General features: G+C 50.1%; 1 protein-coding gene across 1 annotated transcript in view; it reads left to right on the top strand.

Moving 5' to 3' along the window:
• The window catches only part of ACOX3 (acyl-CoA oxidase 3, pristanoyl), a 71,381-nt gene that overhangs the window by 33,437 nt on the left and 11,343 nt on the right, over positions 1 to 26,601 (top strand). The window contains 4 exon segments of the mRNA XM_015421454.1: positions 2,887 to 3,004; positions 7,077 to 7,199; positions 10,128 to 10,241; positions 16,505 to 16,620. Coding sequence (XP_015276940.1) covers positions 2,887 to 3,004; positions 7,077 to 7,199; positions 10,128 to 10,241; positions 16,505 to 16,620 — 471 coding nt within the window.

The following is a 26,601-nucleotide window of genomic DNA, read 5'->3' as shown; positions in this document are numbered from 1 at the left end:
ACCATCTCCCCCCCCCCCTTTCCCAGCAGGGAGGAGGGTCCCCTTTCAGTGGCAGGGAATGTGCATCAGAAACACCACCTTTGTCCTTCTTATGGGTTTCTGAAATTACTGGAAGAAATCAGCCCCCCTCCCCCCCCCCGGCTAACCTAAGGTAAATCAGTAGGAGGGAGGCTGCTCCTGTTCCTGTGTCCAAAGGGTCCCAGGCAGCTTTCCCACAAGGCCCAGTGCCCTTTTCTCAGCAAGGTGAGCAGATAAATGCAACAGTCAACAATCTGTCCTGCCTGACAGAACCACTGATGGTTTACAAGTTCCACAGGTGAATGGGGGGGGGGGCTGCCCTCAGATCCACAGTGCATTCCGTCTGAAGGCGATGCTGCCTGAAGGGATGCTGTAATAGCGCATGGATATTGGGTACCGCTGGCACCTTCATCACCCCCTCCCTCCCTCTGAACTGCCACTGGAGCTTGTTGTCTGTCAGAGAATGTGAGAACTCGACCCGTGGGGGCTTCCCCCAGCACCGGACTGGGATGCACTGCCAGTTTCTCGGAGCCTCTTGTTGGTCTGCACGGTGGCAGCAGAAGGCTGGAGCTGCCTGGCCTCCTTGTCTTGGGGGCAGGGGAGGGGGACAGCAATGCAGACTCAGGGGTCCCGCCCTGTTGCCGAGTGATTAGCACAGAGGAACAGGGGTAGGAACAGACTATTTCCAAAAGAAAATAAAGACAGAGGTTCCAGCTAAGCAAATAGTCCCAAAGTATCCTTGAGTGCAGCTCGTGATCTAGGAGAAAGGGTAAGATCTGGTTGGCAACAGATGCCTGCTACCCTCTTGACACTTTTGGAGGTGTTTTCGGAAGACCAGTTTTCCCCCAGGGTCAGGTGGGATTTTCCTCTTTGACAGAAGGTGCACACAAATGCTGACTTGCTGCAGTAACATCTGGTTTGGCTCCATTAATGACAGTTGGGCCCATTGTCAATAGCGGACAGACACATGAGAAGTCTTAGGGGAGAAACACAGATTCCTCTCAGTTCTGTGAAGATGGATTCAGGTGGGGGCAGCCATGTTGGTCAGAAGCAGCAGAACAAAGTTTGAGTCCAGACTGGGCACCTTGAAGACCAACACAGTTTAATCCTGGATATAAGTTTTCGTGTGCATGCTGTGTGCACACTGTTTATTTCTCCTGAAGGTGAAGATGTCAGCGTATTGGAAGCGCCAATAATACAGTCCAGAGTTGGCTAGTGCTGAACTATTTACAGTGGTTTATTTACAGCAACTATATACATACAGTCCTTTAGCACTTGTAGTATCCAATTCACCAGGCTTACTGACAAAGTGCTTCGCATAGCATTCAATCCACAAGAGTGAACAATAGCATACAGACTGTACTCAATATATACATCTGAGCACCAATCAGAACGAAGTGCTGACTCATGGTGACAGTAGTCAGGATGATGCAATCTTAGGACCTGGTGACATGTCACATGACACACTGTCACCTCAGATCAAGATGATCTAATAGACTACTTCTTGACTTGGCTGTCATCTTGCCTGTCATACCTTACAGTATGCCGTCAGAAGATAGCTTTCTGACCTCCTTGACGAGACAGAGAACTCTTATAATTGAAACAATCCCTGGTTTTGAGAAAGGGCCATCTAAGCAACCCACGGAGTCTTCTGGCCAGTTAATGTTTTGTGTCACACGTAGACTGAGGTTACACATGTCTCGTAGCAAAAGCACAATCAAGGATTCCTAGTTGGACATAACCTTCCATTCCCGGCGGTGTACAAATGCAGCAGGCACCTGGGTCAGTCAGATTCTCTGCTCCTCACAACCCAACCTAGAATCCCAGCTTGTGGGGAATGGACAAACCTTTGCCAAGACACCTGCGTTTCTCACCTCACAGGGATCAGATGGGTAGCCTCGTTGGTCTGAAGCAATAGAACAAAGTTTGAGTCCCGTGGGGGCACCTTTAAGGCCAACAAAGTTTTATTCAAGGTATGAGCTTTCATATGTACCCAGAATTAAACTTGTGTCATGTGTGCACACAAAAGAATCACTCAGAATTAAACTTTTTTGGCCTTAAAGGACTGAGGCTGTGTTCTCTGAGTTATGTATTTGTTGCCATGATTGTTTCTGCAGATCACAGTTTAACTGAAGTTGTGGGGTGTGGACTGATTTAGATCAAGGTGGTTTAAATTATCAGGGAAAAGACCAATCTAAATCATTGCTTTAAGTTAGAGCGTACATTGATTATTTAGATGCTTCCTCAGTAAAAGTGCATACCGAGTGATTGCTATAATGATAAAACATATTGATGTCAAGCTGAGTAGAACCCCAGAAGGAGCACAGTGTGTTTCTTCAGTAGTGTCTTTACTGTTTTTTAGAAACTGATACACAACGTGCTACTTATTTTTTAGTTGACGCTCACGACCCCCCGTAATGGTCTCTGGCCACCGGCAGCTGGGAGGGCTGTTTGTGGCCAGGTGGCCGCAAACAGCCCTCCCAGCTGCCGGTGGTCAGAGACCATTACGGGGGTTCGTGAGCTGGAGCCTCTGCTGGGGCCTCTGCTGGGGCAGGGCGGCTTCCTTCGAGGCTTCCCTCCCCCCCGCTGCCCTCTGCCTCTGCCCATTGGGGGCCGCTTCCTTCGAGGCGTCCCTCCCCCTTGCCTCTTCCCATTGGGGCAGCCCTCCCTTGCCTGGCCCCACCTCACAGGAAAGTAAACGCTCCCAGCCAGAAAGAGTGGCCAGCGGTGGTTACAGGTTAGATCCGCAAGGCAGGCTTTGCTTCGTTGGGGACTTGTGGGGCTTGCAGGGGAGGGAATCCCTTTCTTCAGCCACTCGCCCGTCTTTGTATGTTGACTGCTGTATTCTTTAACTCCTTTGTATCACAGGCTGAACTGGGGCGCGAGATACATGCCTTGTCTACTTCGGGCAAGCCGCTGTCCTCCTGGCTGGCTCAACAGGGAGCTTAATGCCGAGAAGCCTGTGGGGGTCATGGCTATTTGGCCAGTAAGTCAGTTTGTTTCTTCAGCTGCACAGCCAGAGATCTAGACAAAGAGCTTTACTTGGTGAGCTGCTGTCAGGGGGAGGGGCGTGGAACAGTGGTCCCAGGTTCAGTCCCTGGCATCTCCAGTGAAAAGGCTGAAGTAGGCAGTGATGGGAAAGGCCTCCACCTGAGACCCTGGAGAGGCACTGCCAGTCTGAGTAGACAGTACTGACCTCGATGGACCAAAGGGGGTGGTCTGATTTAGTAGAAGGCAGCTTCAGGCATGTCCATGTCTCATGGCCTCTGCAGAGATGGGGAACAGCGGAGGGTGGTCCACCCCCCCACCCCCCCAGAAAGCTGGATCTCAATAGTTTCCTGAAGGCTCTTGAGAAATCTTCTGCCGACATGACTGGTCGTTGTACAGAAGATCTGGTGGCACTCTTGAATTGGGCAGCCAGCCATGTTATTAATACAACTGCTTTTGAATAGCCTCTCCCTTGTTCTGGATCCTGTTTCACTCCAAATTTCAGAAGTGATTTGAGAGATGGGAAGGGCAGGGGACAAAAACTAGAGTGACAGTGGAGGGAAACTGGGGTTGAGCCCAACAGAACGCAGTCTAGAGTGTGCTGGAAAACCGGTTCTGTGGCTATGATGGCAGTGAAGAAACTCTGCTTCTTTGCCACCTTCATGTCCGTGAAGAGCCCTCCAGGTGATGCTTTTGGGGGCTATGAGTCCATTTGCGTGCTGGCTACTGGGAGCAAATGCAGGACCCTTCTGCGGCTCATCGTTACAAGATGTGTGTTAAGCACTATATGGGTAACATCTTGCATCCAGTCTCACTGGGACGCCACTTTTAACAGCAGGTGTCCTGAATGTTCCTGGGGTGACTGCTTTTCAGGTTCATTCGGTTAATTCATCCTCAGGGCACAGGGAGGAGCCTTGGAGCCATGAGGTCCCCCACTAGTCTGTCGGATCCCCGTCCCTCTCGCCTTCCAAACCAGCCAGGAGAGCTGGTTTACAGGATTCTCTGTAAACTGCTTTACAAGAAGACACAATGTCATTAGTGCTCAAGGAGGCGGTATATCTTCCTTAAATAAACAATCCATAGATGGCACGGATCTGAACACCTGGAGACCAGCGTCCCGTCTCCTTTGGAGGCAGGGTGAGGCCTGGCCTGTAGCTGCTACGGTGGGGCTATTGGGGGCGCCGCCTCCTTCCCAGAAGCAAAGGGAGGGTGGCACCCACCCCTCTCCTTCCCCTCCTGCAAGATTTAAAGGGCCCTTCAGCTGATTGGCGGGGAGCACCTGGCCCACCAGTCAGCTAGAGGGCCCTTTAAATCTTACAGGAGGGGAGGAAGAGGGGCATACACACACACACACACACATTCCTTTCATTATGGCAAATAATGGCAGCCCCACCATAAAGATTTTTGCCCCACAAGCCACAAAATCCTGGCTACTGGCCTGGGTATGGCTGAAGAACTCTAAATATTCCTGGGTGACACTGTCCTTTTCTGGCCTGGGCATGGCGCAAAAATCTCCATGGTCACTGTTAGAGTATCTAGACCAGTCTTTTGACAGGGGGACTTCCTGGATCTCTCAGTGGCTTTCATTACCGCCTGTTGTGTGGTTCTTCTGAGCCTCCAGGTGGGGATGCGCCCGAGAAGTCCTGTGCCTCGTGGGCTCCATATTCCGTTCTGCACGGCGGGGATCAGCAGGCGGTGCTTGGCGGGCACTGTGGCTTGGTCCTGGGGCGTAAACGTAGGACGATGCAGGCGCTGATCTTGACCCCAGTGCTCTCGAGCATCCTGGAGCAGCCATTGGGAGGGAGCATCCAGATACCTGGAGTACACTGCCGTTAGTGGCCCGTCCCCCCCCCCCGGCCCCGGCATTTATAGCCTTCCTTTCTTAAGAAGACTCAAAGTAGATCACAAAAATATTTAAAACAAAGAACTCATAACAGTGAGCCAGTTTATAGAAAGGCCCTCCTACAGAGTCCTGCCTTACATAGTGCTTTTCTAACACACAGCTGTCTCCTTTCCATCCAAATCCAAAGATGCAGTAGAAGTACTAAACCAGTGTCTGGATTTGGGGAAGGACTAATCTAGAGAAGATGAAAGTGCGATGAGTGTGGGGAAAGGCTGACCTAGAAAGTAGCATTTGACCAGTTCTGAGTGGGGTCACACACACACCCCGCAGAAGTCAGCTGCACTGCTTAGAGAGAGGGGCAGAGATTTCACCAGCTGTGCCTATTCCTGGAGAAAGTCAACCTGGTCACAACCACCTGAGCCTTAGTAACATCCTGAGTGGATGACTGCAGCAGAATCTCTGGACACGGTTTGAGAACTGGGTGGGGCACATCATGCAGCACCGAGGATCATTCCGAGGACACACTGCTGTGACCATATTGTGCCGTTTGTGCAGGCTTCCAGCAAGATGCTGCTTTTGACCTTCAGATCCCTGAATAGTTTGGGTCCTAGTCTCTAAAGAACTGTATCTGCCTGACCATGAGATCCGCACGAGGGGCCTTCCTTAGGGAACGAGCCTCAGTCCAAGTTTGGTTGTGTCAAACCATGGTTCCCTTAGCTCTTTGTAGTTTGTCATAGATGCTGGGGGAGGGGAATTCCTTGGGTGTGGGGGGAGTGTGAGTGTGGCGGAACCTTTCTCTCAAGATGTCTCTCTCTCTCTCTTCACCGGGAGATGTCCTTGAAAGCTTCTAGTGCCAGCCTGTAGTAAATAATGGGATCGTATATTTCCATGAGAAGGGGGGATGGAGAGGCTCTGGGCGCTGGGCTGTGTATGTGACGTGATGTGTGAGTGGGGCTTAGGAGAGGCTACATTTGAACTTTCTATATCTGTGCAATGAGTATCCACCAAAATGCTTTAGTGCTGACACAGTATTGATCATAGGACACAGGGAGGGGAAAATAAACCTGACCCAAAAACTGGTATCAAGAACCAAAATGGTGAGAAGAAAGTCTAATGAAGGGCCTTCATTAGACAGTATCGATCTTGCCTGGACCTTGTATAGCTCAATAAAGACAGTGTGCTTGAGAGTGACTTGACCAGAGGGTCTGACAGGTCTGACAGGTTGGCTGGGATATGAAGCACACACCCCCCATCCAAGAGTGACCACATCCCTGAGAGTTTTCTGCCCTGGGTTAAAGAGCTATGATACTTGCGAGGGGGGATCCTGCTGCTGATTCCCTCCTTTTGGCTGTGGGGGGGGGAGACTCACAAGGGGGGATACCTCCCAGGCCCGTAGCTACAGTGGGGCATCTCAGGGCTAGGCCCCCTGACTCTCCATCCCCCTGACTCTCCACCCCGAGTGGCAGCGGGTACAGCTATTCCTGGGCAGCTGTCTGTCACGAGGGGCCAGAGTAAATTACCTTTATTTAGATTAGCCAGTGCCACCTAAGAAATTTAAATGCCCCCTCACTAAAAGAATCGCACCCGGGCTACGCGCCTTACCCCCCCCCCCCCCCCATCACCAGACAGCTCCAGGCCCCACTATGTCCTGTCGAGCCCTGCTGCTGAGCCGGAGCAGCTGCCGGCATCCTCTACCAGCACGGCTGGGCTGAATCAGCTGCCGCCGGGCCTCCTGGGCTGTGTTGCCACCAGGCCCAGCGCGGCTCCCCTCTCCAGACTCTGACTGCCTGAGAGGCAAGTCCGTTCTCTGCACTTGCTCAGAGGACACTTCTGCTTTCGGGGAATTTAAACCCACCATATATATATATATTATTATTATTATTTTTAATTCAGATTTTAAAAAATTTCAGATACCCCAAGTTTGCTGAAAAATCTGTTTAGCCTCCACATGGCCCCAGTCCGTGGATTTGGGATACATTCAAAATTGCATTGTGAACTGCCAAATCCATATGTAATGTAATCTAGAAATTTAAACATTGCATGTGTGTCCTTGTATGCGGCAGCAGAAGGTTTCGGCCGACTTGTTTTTTTCCTGGGCTTACCTTTCATTGACAGGTTGCAGTCTTTGCAGAGTGGCCTGTCTGTAATTTAGCGCCATGTGCACCATCTGCTGAGGCTACAGCTTGAAAATCTTCATGTTGTTTGCATGTGTTTTTCCCCCAAAAAGTGAACCGTCTCGGTGAGATCCGTGACGACAATGACCCAAACTGCACATATGAAGGAGACAATAATGTCCTGCTGCAGCAAACCAGCAACTACCTGCTCAGCTGGATGAATGCCAGACGCCAAGGTGAGTGGGGCAGAGAGTCCAGCGGTAGACAGAGAAGGTCTGTTGGCGGGTGAGAGTGGAAGTCGTCCACCAAAGCATCTTCTTCATGTAGGTGATCATGTGACCTTCTGATGGCTGCCGGGGACTGTGGCTCCCTGTTGCGCTTTCTTTGCACTGACCTGCACTCACCATCCTGACTCTGCCCATATGAGGAAGGTAGACTGCATGCTCATTCCTTGCCCTGACCTGGAGAGCCCAGGCAAGCCCAATCTCGTCAGATCTCAGAAGCTAAGCAGGGCTGACCCCGGCAAGTATTGGGATGGGAGACCTCCAGGGACACAGAGGCAGGCTACTTAAGCCACCTCTCTGAGACATGTTCCCAGCCCTCATTAGGGGTCGCCAGAAGTCACTGTGACTTCCAGGCAGGCACATGAAACACATGCAGACACACACACACACACACTCTTTTGAAAAAAGAATGCTCACTCATCAGCTGTTCAGCCAGAATGCTGATGGGTGGTCCCTTGCCAATTGATGATCAATTCTTGGTCCTATTTTTCTGGAGAGCCAGTTTGGTGTAGTGGTTAGGAGCGCGGACTCTAATCTGGGAGAACCGGGTGTGATTCCCCACTCCTCCACATGCAGCTGCTGGGGTGACCTTTGGTCAGTCATAAGTTCTTTCAGAGCTGTTCTCTCAAGGGCAGTCCTCGAAAGAGCTCTCTCAGCCCCACCTGCCCCACAGGGTGTCTGTTGTGGGGAGGGGAAGGGAAGGGAAGGGAGATTGTAAACTGAGCCTCCTTCGGGTAGTGAAGGGCGGGGTATAAATCCAATCTCTTCTTCTCTTCTTGTGCCAGTGCCTATTCTCACAGTTAGGTTGAATATCCACAGTCCCTGCAATATGCATCTATATCACATGTTTGTTCTGTCTCAGACTTGCTACATTTTTCAGAAGTATAATAAATATGTATCCTAAAGATGAAGCACATGAATCAGCTGTCAGGTACAGCAGATAATATACATCAGGAAATGGGCCAGCATTTTCCCTCTTGCGTGTGAAATTTTTAATTTCGAATGTGATTGATGATCAGTGTCACTTACTGTTGTTTTGGCATGAGAATGCTGGCCACCGTGTCAATGCTCACCTCTAGCACAGTGTTTGTTTTATTCTACTCCAGTCTGCCAGTGCTGTCTCCACACTAGCCATGCACAGAAGGGACTGGTGAATGCACGGCATGACATCACCTCAGCACACGACGTAGGCAGAGCACAGTCCCGCAGGCACAAGGACCCCATAGCACCTGCGACAGGCAGTGGAGTGGCTGCTTCCAGCTTTCCCCACCACTGCATCTCTCTGTGCTGGGTGTGAATTCACTGCCGTATAAATGTGGAGAACTTGCAAAGGTTCAGAAGCCCCAGGTAGAATCAACGTGGCTGCAGGTTTCACACGGAGAGGTTTCACACTGCTGCTGCTGCTTCTCAAGGGAGACAGAGTGACAGTCATGACCGACAGCAACTGCCGCAGACAACACAGAGGGTGGGGGCTGCTGAGAGAGTGATGCCCCCTCAGGGCTCCTCCCGTTCTAACATCTCTGCCTCCCTCCCACTTTGAGGTGGGCACTGCGCTCACTGGGGCAGAGACCACTGGAGCAGCTGTGGTCAGACTTCAGCTGTAGTTATTCTGTTTCACGTGCCGGGAGTTCTGATCTTGGCAAGGCCGCAGCCGCCCCCTTTGGCGTGGAGTAGCTCACATTCAAGTGGCTGTACATGATGGGAGTTTACCTGTGGCTAGACATTCACGGCCAACTGGCGTCCACATTTGCAGCATAATGCAAACTTCTCCCTTGTCCCCTGAGTTGGAGCAGCTACCACTACCTGTTGAGTGAGTGTGGAGTGAGGGGTAGGATCGTGGGATACAAGCTGCTCCTACGTGGCTTCCCTCTCCCTTGCTTCCCTTTGTCCCTGTTCTCAGTCGGGCCCTGACCTGGGTGGCCCCGGCTAGCCCGGTCTCGCCACATCTCAGAAGCGAAGCAGGGCCAGCCTGGGGCTACTGAGCAGAGGCGGGCAAGGCCAGATCGCCTCCATTCGTCTCTTGCAGTGAAAACCCTGCGAGGCCGGGTTGACTTGACGGCGCTTTCCACCCTCACTCCCAATTGGGAGAATGGAGGCGGTTCCTGTGGGATTTTATTGCCTAGGGTCTGGAGGGGAAGCGTTTGCTGCAGAAGAGGTGGCCCAGGTCAGACCAGTGGTCCATCTAGGCCAGAATCCTGTTTCACACAGCAGCCAACCAGTTTCTCCGGTTGTTGTGGAAGGTAGGAGGCAGGGAGCTGGAGTGTTTTGAGTTCAGTGGGAGGCTGGCTGGAAACAGGCCTGAGGCCTAAGCAAGCACACTGCTGCTTCCCCTGCCACATCCTCAGCCCCCCCCCCCACCGCCCGGTTTGGCTCTTGCACCAGCAGCACCTGGCAGTGTCATGGTTGCCACAACCCAACATGATGTGTTGTGTGACCTCAAGATGATGGTGACAGAGACCACTGATGGATCTCTTCGATCTGCTGGTGTAAGGAGACGTATTAGGATTGCATGGCAACTTTCTCAGTCAATTGTATGTATTTAAATCATAAACAGTCATTGGAGCATGAAGCTTGCGTCCTAGAGTGCACAACTGTCTGTCATGTTTAAGTTTCAAAAATGCAATTTTTAAAAAAGTTTCCAGCATAGACCTTAGGACATTCTCCTTAAAAGGAAAGAAAAAAAACCAAAATATGAACATGGTGTTATAAGGGGGGATATGTGCTTGACCCTGCCGAGAAAACAGCTTCCTGGGAGGTGGTTGTCTCAGGGAATGCACAGATGAGCAGGTTTCTGCCTCTCATTGACTTTCAAAGTTGTTGCTGCTTGGATCTTAATGCCCTTTGAATTGGTATTTGGATTTCCTATCATTGCTGTTTCAGACAGAGGTCCCATGACATCACCATTGGGTTCTTTAGATTATTTGGAAGACTACGACCAGATTCTTCACCAGAAATTCACAGTGTCAAATGTCCATGACTGCATGGATGCTTCAGGTAACTTGGTTCATTTTGCTTTTCCCATTTCACATGCCTCTGTTTTCAGTGGGGCCTCTCTTTCAAGACTTTTGTGTTTGCTACTTTTGGGGTGTTGTAGTGGGCAGTACCTGTGTTCTAGGGGAGAGGCCTCACCCCTTTAATTATTCACCAGCCATTGGGGATGGGTTTGGACTCACAGGGCTTGAGACTTGAATCCCTTTGGCTTGTAGTTATGGGACAGGAAGAAATACTAAACAGTGGGAATTAATGTGTTTAGGACTGCATCACTTAGAAACTTTTAATGTGTTGGAAACAAAACATAAAAATAGATTTTATTACACATGTAGGTGGGTTGGTGACAGTTAATCCATCAATGCAGATGACATTAGTTATAAGAATTGCGTAGAGAGATCCCTTTGTTGATGCTAGAGGCCTGAAAGCATGAATTATGGAAGAGGAACAAAGTTTGAGTCCAGTGGCACCTTGAAGACAACAAAGCTTAATTCTGGGCATAAGCTTTTGTGTGCGCGCAGACTGCACCAGACAGGAATTAGGACACACTGACTGGATATGGTGGCTCGGAGCCAGACCGACACTTCTGTGGGTACAAGGACTTCCGACAGGGATTGGGGCTGCTGCAAGATTGTATGTAGATTGTAGCACCAAATTTTATTGTATATATTACTGTTTTATTGTTACAAACTTTTAAAATTGTTGTTAGCCGCCCTGATCCTCTGGGTAGGGCTGGATAGAAATCCCAAAAATAAAATAAATAAAATAAATAAGAGGCAGAAGGTGGGGAAACGGTGCTCCTAGGGCGGGAGTCCTTGTGCCCATGGAAATGTGAGTCTGGAGCCCGGCTAGTAGGTCCTGCTGGAGGTGGGGTTTCCCGATGGCCATCTTCTGATACATCCATGATGAGCTTCATCACGCCTTGGATTGCTCAGAGAGCAGTCAAAGAGATTGGGAAGCCTGGAGTCAGGCGCCAGTTCCCCACACCTCCTGAGTGCAGAGGGGCACTGGGGCTGAAGGGCATTTGTCCCTCCCCCCCCCCCAATAAACCAAGATTCTGAGAGTCAAATTTAATCCTCGTTTGTGGGGAAGAACCAAACTCCAGTTTGCCCGGGAGCCTGCATGGGGAGGTTGTGGTGAGGCCCCTCAAGCCCAGAAGCCGCAGTGGGGCTGTGTCTCCCCATCCAGATGGCCCCTGTGACCAGCTATAGGGCTGGCCCATTCGTTGGCTTCCTTTGTCCAGGGGGGCTGGTGCAGCAGAGCAACCGAGAGGCTGAGTTAGGAGTTCTGCGGTTCAGAGGGCACCTCGGCCCCCTGCAGACCCCTCTTGCTCAGCCTCCATTCCCAGTGCGGTAAGAGGAGGATGTGCTCCAGGCCTGAGGAAATCCCAAGGAAACGATAAAGCGTGATCCAGGTTTCTTTACAAGGAGATTGTTAATTAAAGCATCAGGTTTACAGGAAACTCAGGCTAAGCTCCCATTAGCTGGGCCTTGAGCAGGCACATGCACACACACCGCGAAGCTTGCCAGAATCCAAGACCCCGTGCATAGCTAAAGTGAGGCATCTTGCACCCTAGATCGGGGGTATCGACGTCATTTGTTACAAGGGCCGGATATGGCATAAATGGGACTTTGTGGGGCCAGGCCATGCGTGTCATAATATGTAATGCCCAGGTAGCGGAGATATAAACTTTATAGAAGATACAAACACAAGGTGGGTTGCTTCCTGCCCTGGGAATGGTGCTGGAGCCACCCTCGCTTCACCTTCTGCTGAATGCACCAGGCGGGGGGGGGGCAGGGGATTTTTTACTGTACATTTCTATGATGTTTGACAAAGGTTTTTTAAACTTAAAATTCAAATATGCTTAAAACTTTTGCGATGTTTTGTTTATTTAACACTCTTTGATAACTGACACCTCCCAAACCTCCCTCTCCCCCAAAAGATGCCTGCCTAAAGTGGGAAGGTGGGGGAATAGTGGGGTTTGGCAATGTAGTTTTTAAAATAAAACATCAAAAAGCACAAGGATCACAGCAGAAATTAAAACATAAACTAAAAATATAAACTGCTCTGAGCCTAGGAACATAAAATGGCTGAGCATTGCAATCTTCTCCCCTCCCCCCCCCCAGGTCTACTCAGAGTGGCAGTGGCTCTCCAGTGTCATGTCCCCCTTTGGCTGTGAGTTCCCAGGTTAGAGTCCTCACTCAGGCACCCGTTCTCAGGCCCATTCAGCAGGGACAAGCTGGCTCAAAACATCAACCCTGTATTTGCAAGGTAACAGCTCCAGCAAGCAGCAGCTTCAGCTATACAAACACTGGAAAGTGAAACTACTTGAGCTCTACGCCACGGAAATACATTGCAGCACAGACAAAGTTGCAAAGAAAATGTGGAATGTATTTCCCATTAAGGTCTCTGGGCCCAGATAGAATGACAGCCAACAGAGTGAAATAGTCCCTGGGAGTAGCAGAAGCATTCTGGGATTGGAATGAGGGCCCCCAGAATGGAATTCCATTCCCAGAATGCTGCTGCTACTCCCAGGGGCTGTCATTCCACTTTATGCCCTGTCATTCCAGTCTCAGAACACAGATTCTGTTGCTAGCAGGGGTCATTTCGTAGAAAAAGAGGTGCAGGAGCTCATTAGCATGACTTATTTGCATATGCCACACCCCCTGGCATCACCAGAAGTGTGTCAGAAGGCAACACCCACCGCTCAGGCTCCACTGGACTGTTTTGGATTGCTAGCTATTGGGGGGGGGGAAGACGTGCAGATCACTGTTTTGGGCCGGGGGGAGCTCTGCAACTTACCTGGCTGCTTCTTGCTCTGACTGAGGACTGCTGGGAGCAGGGGGTAGGGCTTGTTGCATGTGCCTGCCCCCTGGGCTCTTTACTGCCGGAGCTCCACCCCTGGTTGCTAGGGACTGTCATTCTACTCCGGGGGCTGTCATTCCAGTCCTAGAGCACTGTTTCTATTGCTAGAAACAGCCCCGAAGTAGTCTTCTGGGTGCAAAGACCTTAATAGAAAAATCCATTCCGTATTTTCTTTGTAACTTTGCAAGCCCAGAAGAGCTTCCTGCCAAAAGGTGAGGACGGGAGGGGGAGGAGGAAGAGCAGTGCCACAAGCATGATTAAAGCCACGGGCAGGCCGCTTCTGGCCTGCAGACCTTAGGTTTGACACCCCTGCCCTAGATGCTGGCTACCAGTCAGGAAATCATTACCAGGCCAAATAGCACCCGGGCGTTCAGTGGTGAGAAGAAACAACTCGGGCATTGAAGATAAGGGCTGCTAACAGGCATGAGGTTCCCTTGAGAACGGCCTGATGCCATCCTCTCACAGGACTCAGGGCAACCAAGCAGCAGCATGTAACAGAGGTGGGAGTTCTGCAGGCAGGACCGGGTGGTAATATTTGACCGGGCTGTTGAAAGGATGGCTGATCCAGGTGGGTCGCCGTGTTGGTCTGAAGCAGTAAAACAAAGTTTGAATCCAGTCGGGCACCTTTAAGACCAACCAAGTTCAATTCAGGTCAAAAGGATAACTGTTTTCAAGTGCTATGCTAGTGGCACCTATTATTCCTTGTTAGTGGCACAGTCTTTGATAAGTATTTAACAATTATTGACAAAATTACAGAACTGATTCCGAAAACCTTTGTCTTTTAAGGAAAATGACTGACGAGTCAGTTCCAAGTGCAGGTTTGCAGGAGGCTTCATCCCTTCCCGGCCCCTGCAGGATACTTGCATAGCAGCTTCCTCAGAGGGGTGGGAAGAGAAGGCAACATCCACAGGTCCCTCCTGAGGGGTCTCTTCTCTCCCTTGACTACCACAGTGCCTGATGAGTCTGCCTCGGGGGGGGTGGGCTAAGATCATGGTGTCCAGGGTAGGCCAGCATACTTTCTAACTACTCTCGTATGTGTAAGTAGAATATTGGATTGGGGGGAGGCTTTAACTATTGGGAGTGGGGGGGGTTTCTAAGGAAAGGCTTGCTGGCTGCGTCAGGAGGAGAGGGGGGGACTCCCTGGTGTGGGTGGGGATGCCGGGGGCAGGGCAGGACGTGGGCTGGTCCCACCAGGATGGCACAGGACAGCAGTTCCTGGCTGATAACTTTGGGAAGTACTCAGGACAGCCTGTAGTATATGAAAAATATCAATTACATTTTACATCAACATAAAAATAAATCAGAAAATCAATACAAACAAGCAGCAGGAGAAACCATAGGGCTCCGGCCAGTGGAACCAAAAACCTTAAAAACCAGGAACAGTATAAAAGACTGTCCAAAATACAACAGCATTGAATAGACAAAAACTCCCAAAATAAAACTCAACGCAAATCATATCCCCTTTGGAGAATCATCTGGCCCCACAAAAAAAGGACTGTTTTAGCTGCTCTCTCCCGAAGGCCATCTTTTCCGGGGGGAGGGGTCCCAAGCAGTGTTCCCTCTAAGCTGAGTTAGTGTGAGCTAGCTCACAGTATTTTAGCCTCTGGCTCACACTTTTTTGCCTTAGCTCAGGAAGGAGGGCTCCAGAGCAGACTAACTTATGCTGTTGCCAAAATGCTCACTCACAACAATGCCAGTAGCTCACAAAATAGAATTTTTGCTCACAAGACTCCACAGCTTAGAGGGAACATTGGTCCCAAGTCTTGGGATCCCCCATGTTGGGCTCACCAATCTCGCCTCCTGCAGAGTTTGTGTGCAGAGAAGGCCGGTCCAGCAGATCTTGATCCGTGAGCCCATTTGAGTGGGCACAGGCAGTCATAGGTTCCTGGTCCAATGCTGCTGAGAGCTTTAAAGCTCAACACCAGCACTCTGACTTGGGCCAGGACCCAGGAGACAAAGTAGAAGCCAGAGCTGGAGTCAAAGATGCAGGCCCCGTAAGCCCCCTGCTCTCCCTTGTTCCGGAGGAGGAAGGGCTGTGATGACCTGTGTCTTTCCACCTCCAATATGGCGCTGCTTGCAGAAGTAGAGTCTTCTGTGTCTCTTGGTGGTCGTTGTGGAAAAACAGGGAGGCGGCTGCTTGAGCTTTCAGTGAGGAATATCCGTGTTCCAAAATCAGCCACAAATCAGTGACCTGTACTTAAAAGTGATCTGAATGAACAAACAGAGTCTTGCTCTGAGTTTTGATGCTTGGTGATGGAACCAGGCAGAACAGGGGCAGCTGCCCCCCGACTCCCCTAATGAGGTGAAGGAAGAAGAAGAGAAGAGACTGGATTTATACCCCGCCCTTCACTACCCAAGGGAGTCTCAGAGCGGCTTACAAACTCCTTTCCCTTCCCCTCCTCACAACAGACACCCTGCGAGGTAGGTGGGGCAGAGCGAGCTCTCTTGAGAGAATCGCACTTGAGAGAACAGCTCTTGTCAGAACTAGGGCTTGCCCAAGGTCATCCAGCCAGGTGCAAGTGTAGGAGTGGGGAATCAAACCCGGTTCTCCCAGATTAGAGTCCGCCCTCCTAACCACAACACCAAACTGGAATGTTGGTGATCTGTAGTGTTCTCTAAATGAGGCCATGACCCAGACGGAGGGAGATCTCAGCAGGGAAAGAATGAGCACACTGGCTCCGGAGTAGACAGAGGTGCATGGGGTGCTTTGGCTCCTAGTGAGAGCCGGCACCAAAGCCCTAATAGATCTGCTGTGGGCGTGTCGCTTTCTCAACAGCAAGTATTCCTTTTTTGACAGGAATACACAAGCATAATGTAAAGAATCCATAACATTAAATTTAAAAGTGGTCCAGTGTTGGTTGCAAAGATGGTACACATTTTTTTAATTCCTTCACTGTCCTTCCCAGTTAAATTACTTGATACGGCTGTCATCTTGTTTCTGGAAGTGTTCTTGTTCTGCTTTAGAATACTGTGACCTTTTTATGAGTCATGACTTGAACAGGAAAATTGACACCTGGGGTTGCCAAGAAAAACCCTGACCCTTAAATTGCCTTGGAGGATCCCTCCGTCTTCGAGGAGGTGCCAGATAGCTCCCCACAGACATACTCAGCGGTGTGTCTTCTTCCATTTCTGTCATCTTTATGAATCATTTCAGCAGGGAGAGAAGAGCCACTTGCTTAAGGAAATGTGTTGCTCAGGTTTGTGTTTTTGAACATTGTTTCCATAGGATGCCTGCAAGTCAGACAGGAACGCAGATTTTGTTAACAAGACTGTCAGCATACTTTGGTCTTTGCTTTATGATGATTTGCGGGGAGGGCGGGGTATAAATCTGACAATAAATAGATAAATACCTCAGTGAACACAGTAAACATTTAATTCTTCTTTTTTCTTTTTCTTTTTTGCAGTACCTCTAACAGCATACAAGTGGCTGGTTTGTTACTTGCTCCAAGAGAGTTTCCAAAAGCTGAGAGACCAGGAACAATCTGGTTGTACTGAGTTTGAGGCCAGGAACAACAGCCAGGTAAACAACTTCCCTAGTTCCATGACTTGGGGTTTTGTTTTGTTTTGCTTTGCTTTGCCTAGTTTTCCATGGACTGCACTTTTGGCCTGCAGAAAGAGACCTGTAGTCTCTTTCAACTACCTTTTGCTTGCCCTCCGCCTCGCAGATCCCAGGGCCTCCAGAACCCAGTGAAGCTACAGGTGATATTTGACAGTCACAGTAGTGTGTGATGTGAGTGGTGAGGTGTTCTAAGGGCAGTCCTTTTCCTAGATTGTTTTCCCTTTGGAGGAGAGAATACTGGAGACGTGGGGCACATTTGCTTTATTCACCAATGCAAAGAGGCACACACATCAGAAGCTGCCTTGTACTGAATCAAACCCACTGGTCCATCAAGGCCAGTAGTGTCTACTTAGACCGGCAGCAGCTCAGCGAGAGGTCTTCCACATCACCGACCGTTTGTTCTTCTTCTTCTTCTTCTTCTTCTTTTTGTTTTTAAGTGGAGGTGCCAGGGATTGAACCAAGAACCTGCTGCATGCAAAGCAGTTCCCCTGAACCACAGTTCTTTCCCAAAGCACAGGTCAAGCACAAATGGAAGCAAAGTGGCACTTCTGCTGAGTAGCAGATCTGCTCCACCACATCAGATCCCAGAGGGAGAGGGAGAGGGGGGGAGCGAAATCCTGCTGCACCACCACAAGCACCACGGTGGTGGCCAGCCATCGGTCTCTGCTCCTCTTTTTTCCTATCCTTGCCCTTCCTTTTTGCACAGATATCCACCTGCTCTCACCCTCCAGCAAGGTAGGAAGCTCACCTTGTCCAGACCACAGTCAGGGCAGGCTGAAGTCTGCATTTGAAAAGGGCTCTGGGGGTCATCTGAAAGGTTAAGAAACCTGAAGGGAACTTGGCAGTTCCTGGCTAACTCTCCTCTCTCCATATTTCAATCTTTTTAAATGCACACACACACACACACTTCAGTGGCATAAAGTTGGTCCTGAACACCCTTTTTTCCCCTTGTTGTCTTCAGTCTCCGTTCTTCTCGGGTTTTCTAAAACAGGGGGGAGGGCACCGCAGGAGCACAGTCCCAATTAACATCCAGGGTGGCCAGCAGTCAGCGGTACCAAGCAATGGCAGGTCAGTACATAAACACTGCTTTGGCCTCTTTCACAAGTGGGCTTGGTGTTGTGGTCAGGAAGTGTGAGGCAGGCAGATAGTCTTCAGTTAGTCCCCGAATCAGTAAAGGTTTCCCTTGCTCGAAAGCCAGTCGAATCCAACTCTAGGGATGCGGTGCTCATCTCCGTTTCAAAGCCGAAGAGCCAGCACTGTCCAAAGACTTCTCCGTGGTCATGTGGCCGGCATGACTGAACGCTGAGGCGCACAGAACGCTGTTCCCTTCTCACCGAAGCGGTACCTGTTTATCAACTTGCAAGTTCTTGCTTTTGAACTGCTAGGCAGGCAGGAGCTGGGGCCAGAGGCAGGAGCTCACTCGGTCACATGGCACTTGGGTCTCGAACTGCCGAGTGACAGACCTTCCAGTCTGCAGCTCAGCATCTAAACCTCTGAGCCACCGCGGCCCCGAATCAGTCCACACTACCATTGTGACGACAGGGGCACTGGGCTGTGTGAGAGTTTTCCCACTGCAAGTGTTCTGGTGCCCACTCCTGCCACCCCAGACTGCCAGGCTGGCCTTTTGCTCCTGTGCCTGATGTATGCATAGTCGTCCTGCTGCTTGCCCAGTGGGGAGGGTGGCAGAGAGAGGGCGGCTGATTTCTTCCGAGGGAGGCGGCAGCATGGTGGAAGTGGCATAAAGCAAGAGGGAGGCCTGACAGAGACTCCGGGGGCGGAAGAGCAGCTGAGGGCTATTCAGGTAGGGGTGAGTCAGCGGAGGGGAGTAACACTGACAGCAGATGAGGAGGGAGGGGCCGTGGCTCAGTGGCAGAGCCTCTGCTTGGCCTGCGGAAGGTCCCAGGGTCGGTCCCCGGTGGCATCTCCAGTCAAAAGGACCAGGCGGGAGGGGATGGGGAGGACCTTTGCCCTGAGACCCTGGAGAGCTGCTGCCAGTCTGAGTAGACAAGACTGACCTTGATGGACTGATTCAGTATAAGGCAGCTTCATGTGTGTTCTGGGGGGGGGGGGGGCTGAGGGCTTGAGCATCTGCTTGGCATGCAGAAGGTCCCCAGTTCAATCCCCGACATCTCCAGTAAAAAAATAAAAAAAAGATCTGACAATAGGTGATGGGAAAGACCTCTCTCTGCCTGAGACCCTGGAGAGAGAGCTGCTGCCAGTCTGAGGAGACAATGGAGGGCCGTAGGAACTGGAAATGGGCAACATCAGGAAAACGTTTGGATTTCCTTCAGAAACTGTCAGCCTTACCAGAGCCTGGATGGAGAGAGCAAGCTGATGGTGAGGACCGGGAGTATGGGAACAGGTGCGTCTAGCCGAAGGACCGGGGGGGGGGGGGCGGCAGAAGGATGATGGGAAGGCGGCAGGGCCAGAGAAACGGCAGGAAGCCGAGGGAGGGAGCGGGTGGTGCTGAAAGGCATAAGGTGATGGCTGGAGAAGAAGAAGAAGAGACTGGATTTATACCCCGTGGCCCTTCACTACCCAAAGGTGTCTCAGAGCGGCTTACAAGCTCCTTCCCCTTCCCCTCCCCCAACAGATACCCTGTGAGGTAGGTGGGGCTGAGAGAGCTCTTGACAGATACGGCTCTTTTTCAAGGACAGCTGTGCCAGAGCTTGTGACTGACCCAAGGTCACATCAGCAGATGCAAGTGGAGGAGTGGGGAATCAAACCCGGTTCTCCCAGATTAGAGTCCGCCCTCCTAACCACTGCACCAAACTGGCACCAAACCACTACACCAAACTGGAGGGAGGGGGGGCCACAGAGAGTAGCCAGTAGAGTGTTGGGTGAGGACAGGGAGGCTTGGGTTCAAATCTCCACTCGGCCGTGGAGCCCCCTGAGCCCGTCTCTCTCACAGGGTCGCCGTGAAGATAAAAGGGAGGTGGGAAGAACTGCATGCCCTGCCCTGCCCTGACCTGCTTGGAGGGAAAGCAAGATAAAAATACAACAGGCAGATGCTGAAACTCTCAGTCTTTCTGAGGTAATGCAGGCTTCGCAAAGTGGATGTGGCAAGGAGAGAGGAACTTGGTCCTGGCACGGCAGCACACGCCCCCCCCCCCCCCCCCAATGTGTGATCTCCACGGCTGTCACTGGGCATACCATGGCTCAAGACTGCAGCTTGGCGTGCAGAAGGCCCCCGGTTCAATCCCTGGCCTCTCAAACTAAAAGAATCAGGCGGGAGGTGATGTGAAACTCCGAAGAGCTGCTGCCAGTCTGAGTAGACGAGATTGACCTCGATAGACCAGTGGTCGAACCGAATATAAGGCAGCTTCCGCCATCGCCTCTGGGGAGAGTGGGGGGACGCCACATTTCATCCACCACCGATTATTGTGCTCCTTGTTTATCAGTCTCCTTCTGTTAGACGTACAGATTTCATCATGTACATTTCAAGCCCTCCTGCCTGAGTACGTCGACATGAGAAATATTTCTCTGTCTGACTGTCTTGGCCTGAGTCATAATGATTGGGCAGAAACCCCAGAGGTTTCAGAATGTTTGTTTACTGCCTGGGCAGGAGTCCAGGAGCTGGGACAGTCAGAAGTCAGAGAATTACTGGAAACAGCGGAGGCAAAAAGGGGCCAGTACTTTTTGCTAGAAGGGGGAAGAAAGATTCCTAATGAAAACTGAATGTTTTAAAAGAAGCATTTTAAATTAATCATAGAACCATAAAGTTGGAAGTCCAACCCCCTGCACAATGCAGGAAATTCACAAATACTTCCACACCCGCAGTGACTGCTGTTCCACGCCCAGAAGATGACAAAAAAACCTCCAGGATCCTTGGCCAACCTGGCCTGGAGAAAAATTGCTTCCTGACCCCAGAGTGGCCATCAGCATTTCCCTGGGCGTGTAAGAAAGGGCCGCAAGAACTAAGCACGGAGGCAACCCTTCCTGCCCTCCCTCTCATGATCTGCCCAAGTTCACGGAATCAGCAGTGCTGTCAGATGGCCACCTAGCCTCTGTTTGAAAACCTCCTCCAAAAAAGGAAAGCCCACCACCTCCTGAGGAAGCCTGTTCTGAGGAACCGCTCTAACTGTCAGGAAGTTCTTCTTAATGTTTGGCCGAAAACTCTTCTGATTTAATTTCAACCCATTGGTTCTGGTCCGACCTTGTAGGGCAACAGAAAACAACTCCACACCATCGTCTATATGGCAGTCCTTCAAGTACTTGGTTATCATATCCCCTCTCAGTCATCTCCTCTCTAGGCTAAACATATCCAGCTCCTTCAGCCTTTCCTCATAGGACTTGGTCTCCAGACCCCTCACCATCTTTGTTGCTCTCCTCTGGACACATGTTCCAGCTTGTCTATATCCTTCTTAAATTGTGGTGCCCAAAACTGAACACAATACTCTAGGTGAGGTCTAACCAGTGTTTCCACTAAACTGAGTTAGTGTGAGCTAGCTCAGTTTTTTTAGCCTCCAGCTCACATATTTTTGTCTTAGCTCAGGAAGGATGGCTCCAGAGCAAACTAGTTTATGCAGCAACCAAATTGCTCACTCACAACTTTAATGCCAGTAGCTCACAAAGTAGAATTTTTGCTCACAAGACTCCTTAGAAGGAACATTGGGTCTAACCAGAGCAGAGTAAAGTGGTACCATCACTTCACATGATCTGGACACTATACTTCTGTTGATACAGCCCAAAATTGCATTTGCCTTTTTAGCAACTGCATCACACTGCTGACTCATGTTCCGTGTATGGTCTACGAAGACCCGTAGATCCTTTTCATACATACTACTGCCAAGACAGGTCTCCCCCAACCTAGAGTTATGCATTTGATTTTTCCTACCTAAATGCAGAACTTTACATTTATCCCCACTGAAATTCATTTTATTTGTTTTAGCCCAGTTTTCCAGCCTGCCAAGATCATCCTGTATCCTGACTCTGTCTTCTACCGTATTTGCTCCCCCTCCCAGTTTAGTATCATCTGCAAATTTAATAAGCATTCCTTCATCCAAATAGTTGATAAAGATGTTGAGCAAAAGAGGTCCCAGGACAGATCGTTGAGGCACTCCACTTGTCACTCCTCTCCAAGAGGATGAGGAACCATGCACAAGCACTCTTTGGGTGTGATCTGTCAATATCTGACAGATCCACCTAACAGTCATAGGATCCAAACCACATTTTTCCAATTTGTCAATAAGAATATTATATGGAACCTTATCAAAATATAACTATACAAATTTAACTGGAGTGAAAATTCTGCCTGAGAGAAAGTATCACTTGTGTGGAAAGGATTTAATGATTAATCTGAAGGTTTGAGAGCTAAAGCAAAGAAGTAAATCAGGTAGGGGTTTTGGGGAACTGGTTAGACATGAGGACTGGTGTGGCACCACGTTTTATGAAGCCTGTGAACTCATGCCTGTGAACCCATCACCACCATGTTTTCTGCAGAAAACCAGTCCCCTAAACATCTGTATATTTCTTAAATCCTCATTTAACAGTCAGGGAATTCTGAAGGAATCCTCTGTGGAGTTTTGCATCTGAGATACCTCATGCAAGGCATAGGTTGTTTGACAAGACTTAATGATTCATCAAAAACCTTTGGGGGAAGGTGACCTGACGTTCAGAAATAGGACACTGGTTGATGGAACTGGTATTAACTCTTCCACATGGAATGTGTGTGTTTCCCCATAATGTTGAATGTTTATACGGAGCTCATGCCAAGTTCCATATGTAAGACACACAACAAGAACTTGGTAAAATGCCGGAGTGGTGGTATAACCACTTATCTATGATGTGGATTTGGGGGACAGGATCACCAGGTTAATGAGGCCATATGGGAGGCGGACCCAATTTCCTGAGTGATTCTGAAGAGTGCTGATGTAAAATCTTTGCTCCAGTTAAGGACAAATCATTTGTTGTTATATTGCTCTTGAAACTGGTGAGATTATTGTAATCTGGTATTATAGAGTTAGCAGTGAGGTAAGAAAACTCAACTTTGAGGTAAAATGTGTTAGAATGTATTGAAATTTCTGTTTGGGGGACTAGTTCTTTTTGGATAAGGGAACTAGGGTTGAACATACCTTGTGGAATTTATTTGGGGGGTTGGGGGTAGAATTTATCCTCTTGGGTTGAGAGGAACTAGTGCAGAATTTATTGTTTGGGGAAAATTTATCCTCCTGGGTTGAGAGGAACAGTAGAGAATTTAACTTTTAGATTTTTCTTGGTTTTGGGCGAATGTATCCTCTAGGGTTGAGGAATCTGTAATAAGTTGAAGTGCAGAAATTAACTTTGTTACCTTTTCATTGTTGCTTAGCTGAAAATAAAGTAGTTAAACAACATTTGGATTGTGTCTGGTGCCTTTCACATGGGATATCGCTTCTTTTACACTGAGGATAAAATATCCCTTGTAATTCAGAGATCTTCTTCGTGGTCTCTGTGCATCACACCTCTGGGATATAGTGCACCTGCGCCAACCCCGACCGATAGATATTGAAAGCAAAAGGATTTTCACGCCTGTTCCCCCGTCACGTGCAGGGCTCCAGTGCGCATGACCAGGGGAGGAACACGACAATCCCACCAGTTTCTTTCTGACCGCCACGCTGTTCAGACCTCTCCGCTTCGGTCAGTAGTTATTTTTGTCTTTCCTTGCCTACTTGGCCCCCTTTCTTCTTCTTTAATCTTCAGTTCGGATTCCTACAAAAGAAAATTTCATTGGGACTGTTGTTGCTCAAGGAAGTACTCTGCTCCGGCAGATTTCCCTTACTCCTGGCCTATGGCCAAACAGTAGGGCTTCTTTAAGTGGTGTTTACGGTGTAGCAGCAAGACACACACACACCCCCGACGGACACTCTCTTTGTCTCTTGTGCCCCAGGGAAGCCCGCCGAGTGGTCTCGTGTACCCACTGCTCGAAGTTCTTGAGGCAGACGTGGAAGAATAGGGCTGCTAGATTACGCACCACTCTGTTGGAATTAGCACTTTCACCGATGGTGTCGTCTCAGGAGACATCTGGGCATGCTTCGATGTCGACGGCCTCCTCGGGATCGACGGTCGCAGTGTCCCCAGCACCAGCTGATGTTGATCGACCGATGCTCAAATGCTTGGTGCAGACTCCTCAGTCCGAAGCCCATACTCCTGCTAAGAAACACCGGGAGGGCAAGGACACTAGGCCTGTCAAGCAGAAGAAACATAAGAAGGGCTCCCCTAATAAAGTCCCGTCGACTCTGTGTCGACAGTCAGAGTCGATCCCCGTGTCTGGGGCCACCTTGCTTAACTCATCGGGCCACGGCCAGCTACAAGGTGCTCCATCCTCACCTTTGCTGCACCCGATTCAACTTTGTGATCATCCCACAGTCGACCATGTTACTGGAAGAAATTCAGAACCTCATACTCAAAGAAGCCATAGAACCAGTTCCTCTTGCACACCAATGCCATGGCTTCTATTCCCATTATTTTACAGTTCCCAAGAAGGACGGAGACCTCCGCCCTGTCATGGACCTCAGGAACCTCAATCGCTTCATAGCTTACAAGAAGTTCAGAATGACAACCCTGCAGTCTATCCTTCCTCTCCTCGAGCCAGGGGTATGGATGGCGACCTTGGACTTACAAGATGCCTACTTTCACGTGACAATCCATCGTGCCTACAGGAGGTTCCTACACTTTGCTGTGGGGGACCACCATTATCAGTACAAGGCCCTCTCCTTTGGGTTGTCTACAGCCCCCTGAGTATTTACAAAAATGATGGTGGTCGTGGTCGCTCACCTTCATCTTCAGGGGATACGTATCATTCTGTACATCGACGACTAGCTGCTGGTAGCAAACGCAAAAGAAATCCTACTCCAGCATATAGATTCTACCCTAGAGTCCCTGAAAGAATTGGGCCTCTGCGTGAATCACAAAAAGTCGATGCTTCGCCCTTCCCTGAAGGATTTATCGGGGCAATACTGGACTCCAGTGTTTGCAGGGCCTTTCTTCCCCCCAACAGGGTGGAACATATCATCACTCTCATTCAGCTCTTTCATCACCAGGGCGATGCCTCAGCAAGACAGATCCAGTGCCTTCTGGAAATGATGGCTGCCACAACATCAGTAATCATGTTCACCAAGCTGAACATGCGGCCACTCCAATTGTGGTTCCTGAAGTGATTTTGACCCCAGCGGCAACCTCAGTCGCAGCACTTTATCCTCCCTCCCCAGATGTGGACCTCCCTACAGTGGTGGGAGAACCTGCAAAACTTACTAGCAGGAGCGCCTTTCCACTGTCCGTCTCCGTCGATGACGATCACGACGGATGCATCTCTCTGAGCATGGAGTGCACACCTGAATGGCATGTGTGTAGGGGCCAGATGGGAGACTGCGGTGGTCCACAAGCACATAAATCTACTAGAGCGGGAATGGATCCCCTCTCCCTAGGGGACGGTCTCCTATACCCTTGGTCACATCAATTCCTGTACTTGTTCCCACTGATTCCGCTACTCACCAGAGTGCTCCACAAGGTGATGGAGGAAGCTCCCCGGTGCATCCTCGAGGCTCCCTGGTGGCCTCGACAGCACTGGTTTCCCATTCTGCTCCACATGTCAAAGGGCTCCTTCATTCACCTCCCAGCAGTGCCGGATCTTCTCCTTGCTCAGGAGAGCCTGGTGCTGTACTACGATGTGCCACATCTCAGACTGACAGCGTGGAGGATCCTGTCAATGTTCTCCGACACAAGGTCAATCACGTGCTGTTGAATTGTCGTAAACCCTCCACTCGTAGTTCCTATGATGGAAAGTGGAGAAAGTTTTTGTCCTACCTTCAGGAGGTCGGTTTGCCCCCTCTGCCTTCGAATCTCATTGCTGTTTTTGGTTTTCTGTTGTCTTGTTTGGACCAAGGCCTCAGCTATTCCTCAGTGCGGGTGTACCTGGCAGCTATTTCTGCTCATCATCCTCCAGTTGAGGGTTATTCCGTTTTTACTCACCTGCTTACCAAGCGTTTCCTTCAGGGTCTGGTTCATCTTTTTCCTCCATCACGGTTCCCCACACTGGCTTGGGACTTACCTTTCAGGGAAACCTTTTGAGTCTGTGGCCACATGCAGTTTGCAACTTCTCTCGTGGAAGATGGCCTTCCTCGTGGCTGTCACGTCGGCACTTCATTGTGTTCCACCTTACCTGGTTTTTCATCATGAAGGGGTCACCCCAGACGTTTCCGTCCTTCCTAAGATTGTATTGGAATTCCATCTGCAAGCTGACATCGTTCTTCCCGTGTTTTTTCCTGCTCCAAAGGACGATGTGGAGTGTCGCCTCCACACGCTTGATGTCTAGCGGGCTCTACTCTTTCACCTGGATAGGATAAAGGGTTTTCGAAAGTCCCCTTCCCTTTTCGTCTCCTACGCTCTCCCCTCGCTCGGGAGTCAGTTGTCATCGCAGCAGCTTTCCAGGTGGATCATGGAGACAATTAAACTTTGTTATTTGCTGGCCAAGAAACCGCTTCCAGGACCGCTCCAGGCACATTCCACACGAGCAGTGGCCACGTCCACGGCCTTCCTGAAGGGTACGTCACTACATGACATCTGCAACGTGGTGACTTGGGCCACCCCTCACACGTTCGTGAGACACTATACCCTGGATGTACGTCTTCATCAGCATTCTGTGGTGGGGCGATCTGTGTTGCAGTCGGTGTGCATTTGAGGACCTCCAGCTGCCTCCTCCAGGTAGGTGTGTTGTTTTTCTTTCTGCTTGCTACTCTCCCAGAGGTGTGATGCACAGAGACCACGAAGAAGATAAACAGGTTGCTTACCTGTAACTGATTATCTTCGAGTGGTCATCTGTGCATTCACACCACTCGCCCTCCTTCCCCTCTGCTTTAGGTCCTCTCCTTTTTATTACTCTGAGACTGATGGCAGCGGTCAGAAGGAACTGGTGGGATTGTTGTGCCCCTCCCCTGGTCATGTGCACGGGAGCCCTGCTTCGTGACA

Source organism: Gekko japonicus, unplaced genomic scaffold (assembly GCF_001447785.1).
Source record: "Gekko japonicus isolate JY-2015 unplaced genomic scaffold, Gekko_japonicus_V1.1 scaffold895, whole genome shotgun sequence".
In the NCBI taxonomy this organism is placed as follows: Eukaryota; Metazoa; Chordata; class Lepidosauria; order Squamata; family Gekkonidae; genus Gekko; species Gekko japonicus.
Note: the sequence above shows the minus strand (reverse complement) of the source record. Positions and strands in the feature narration are given on the sequence as shown.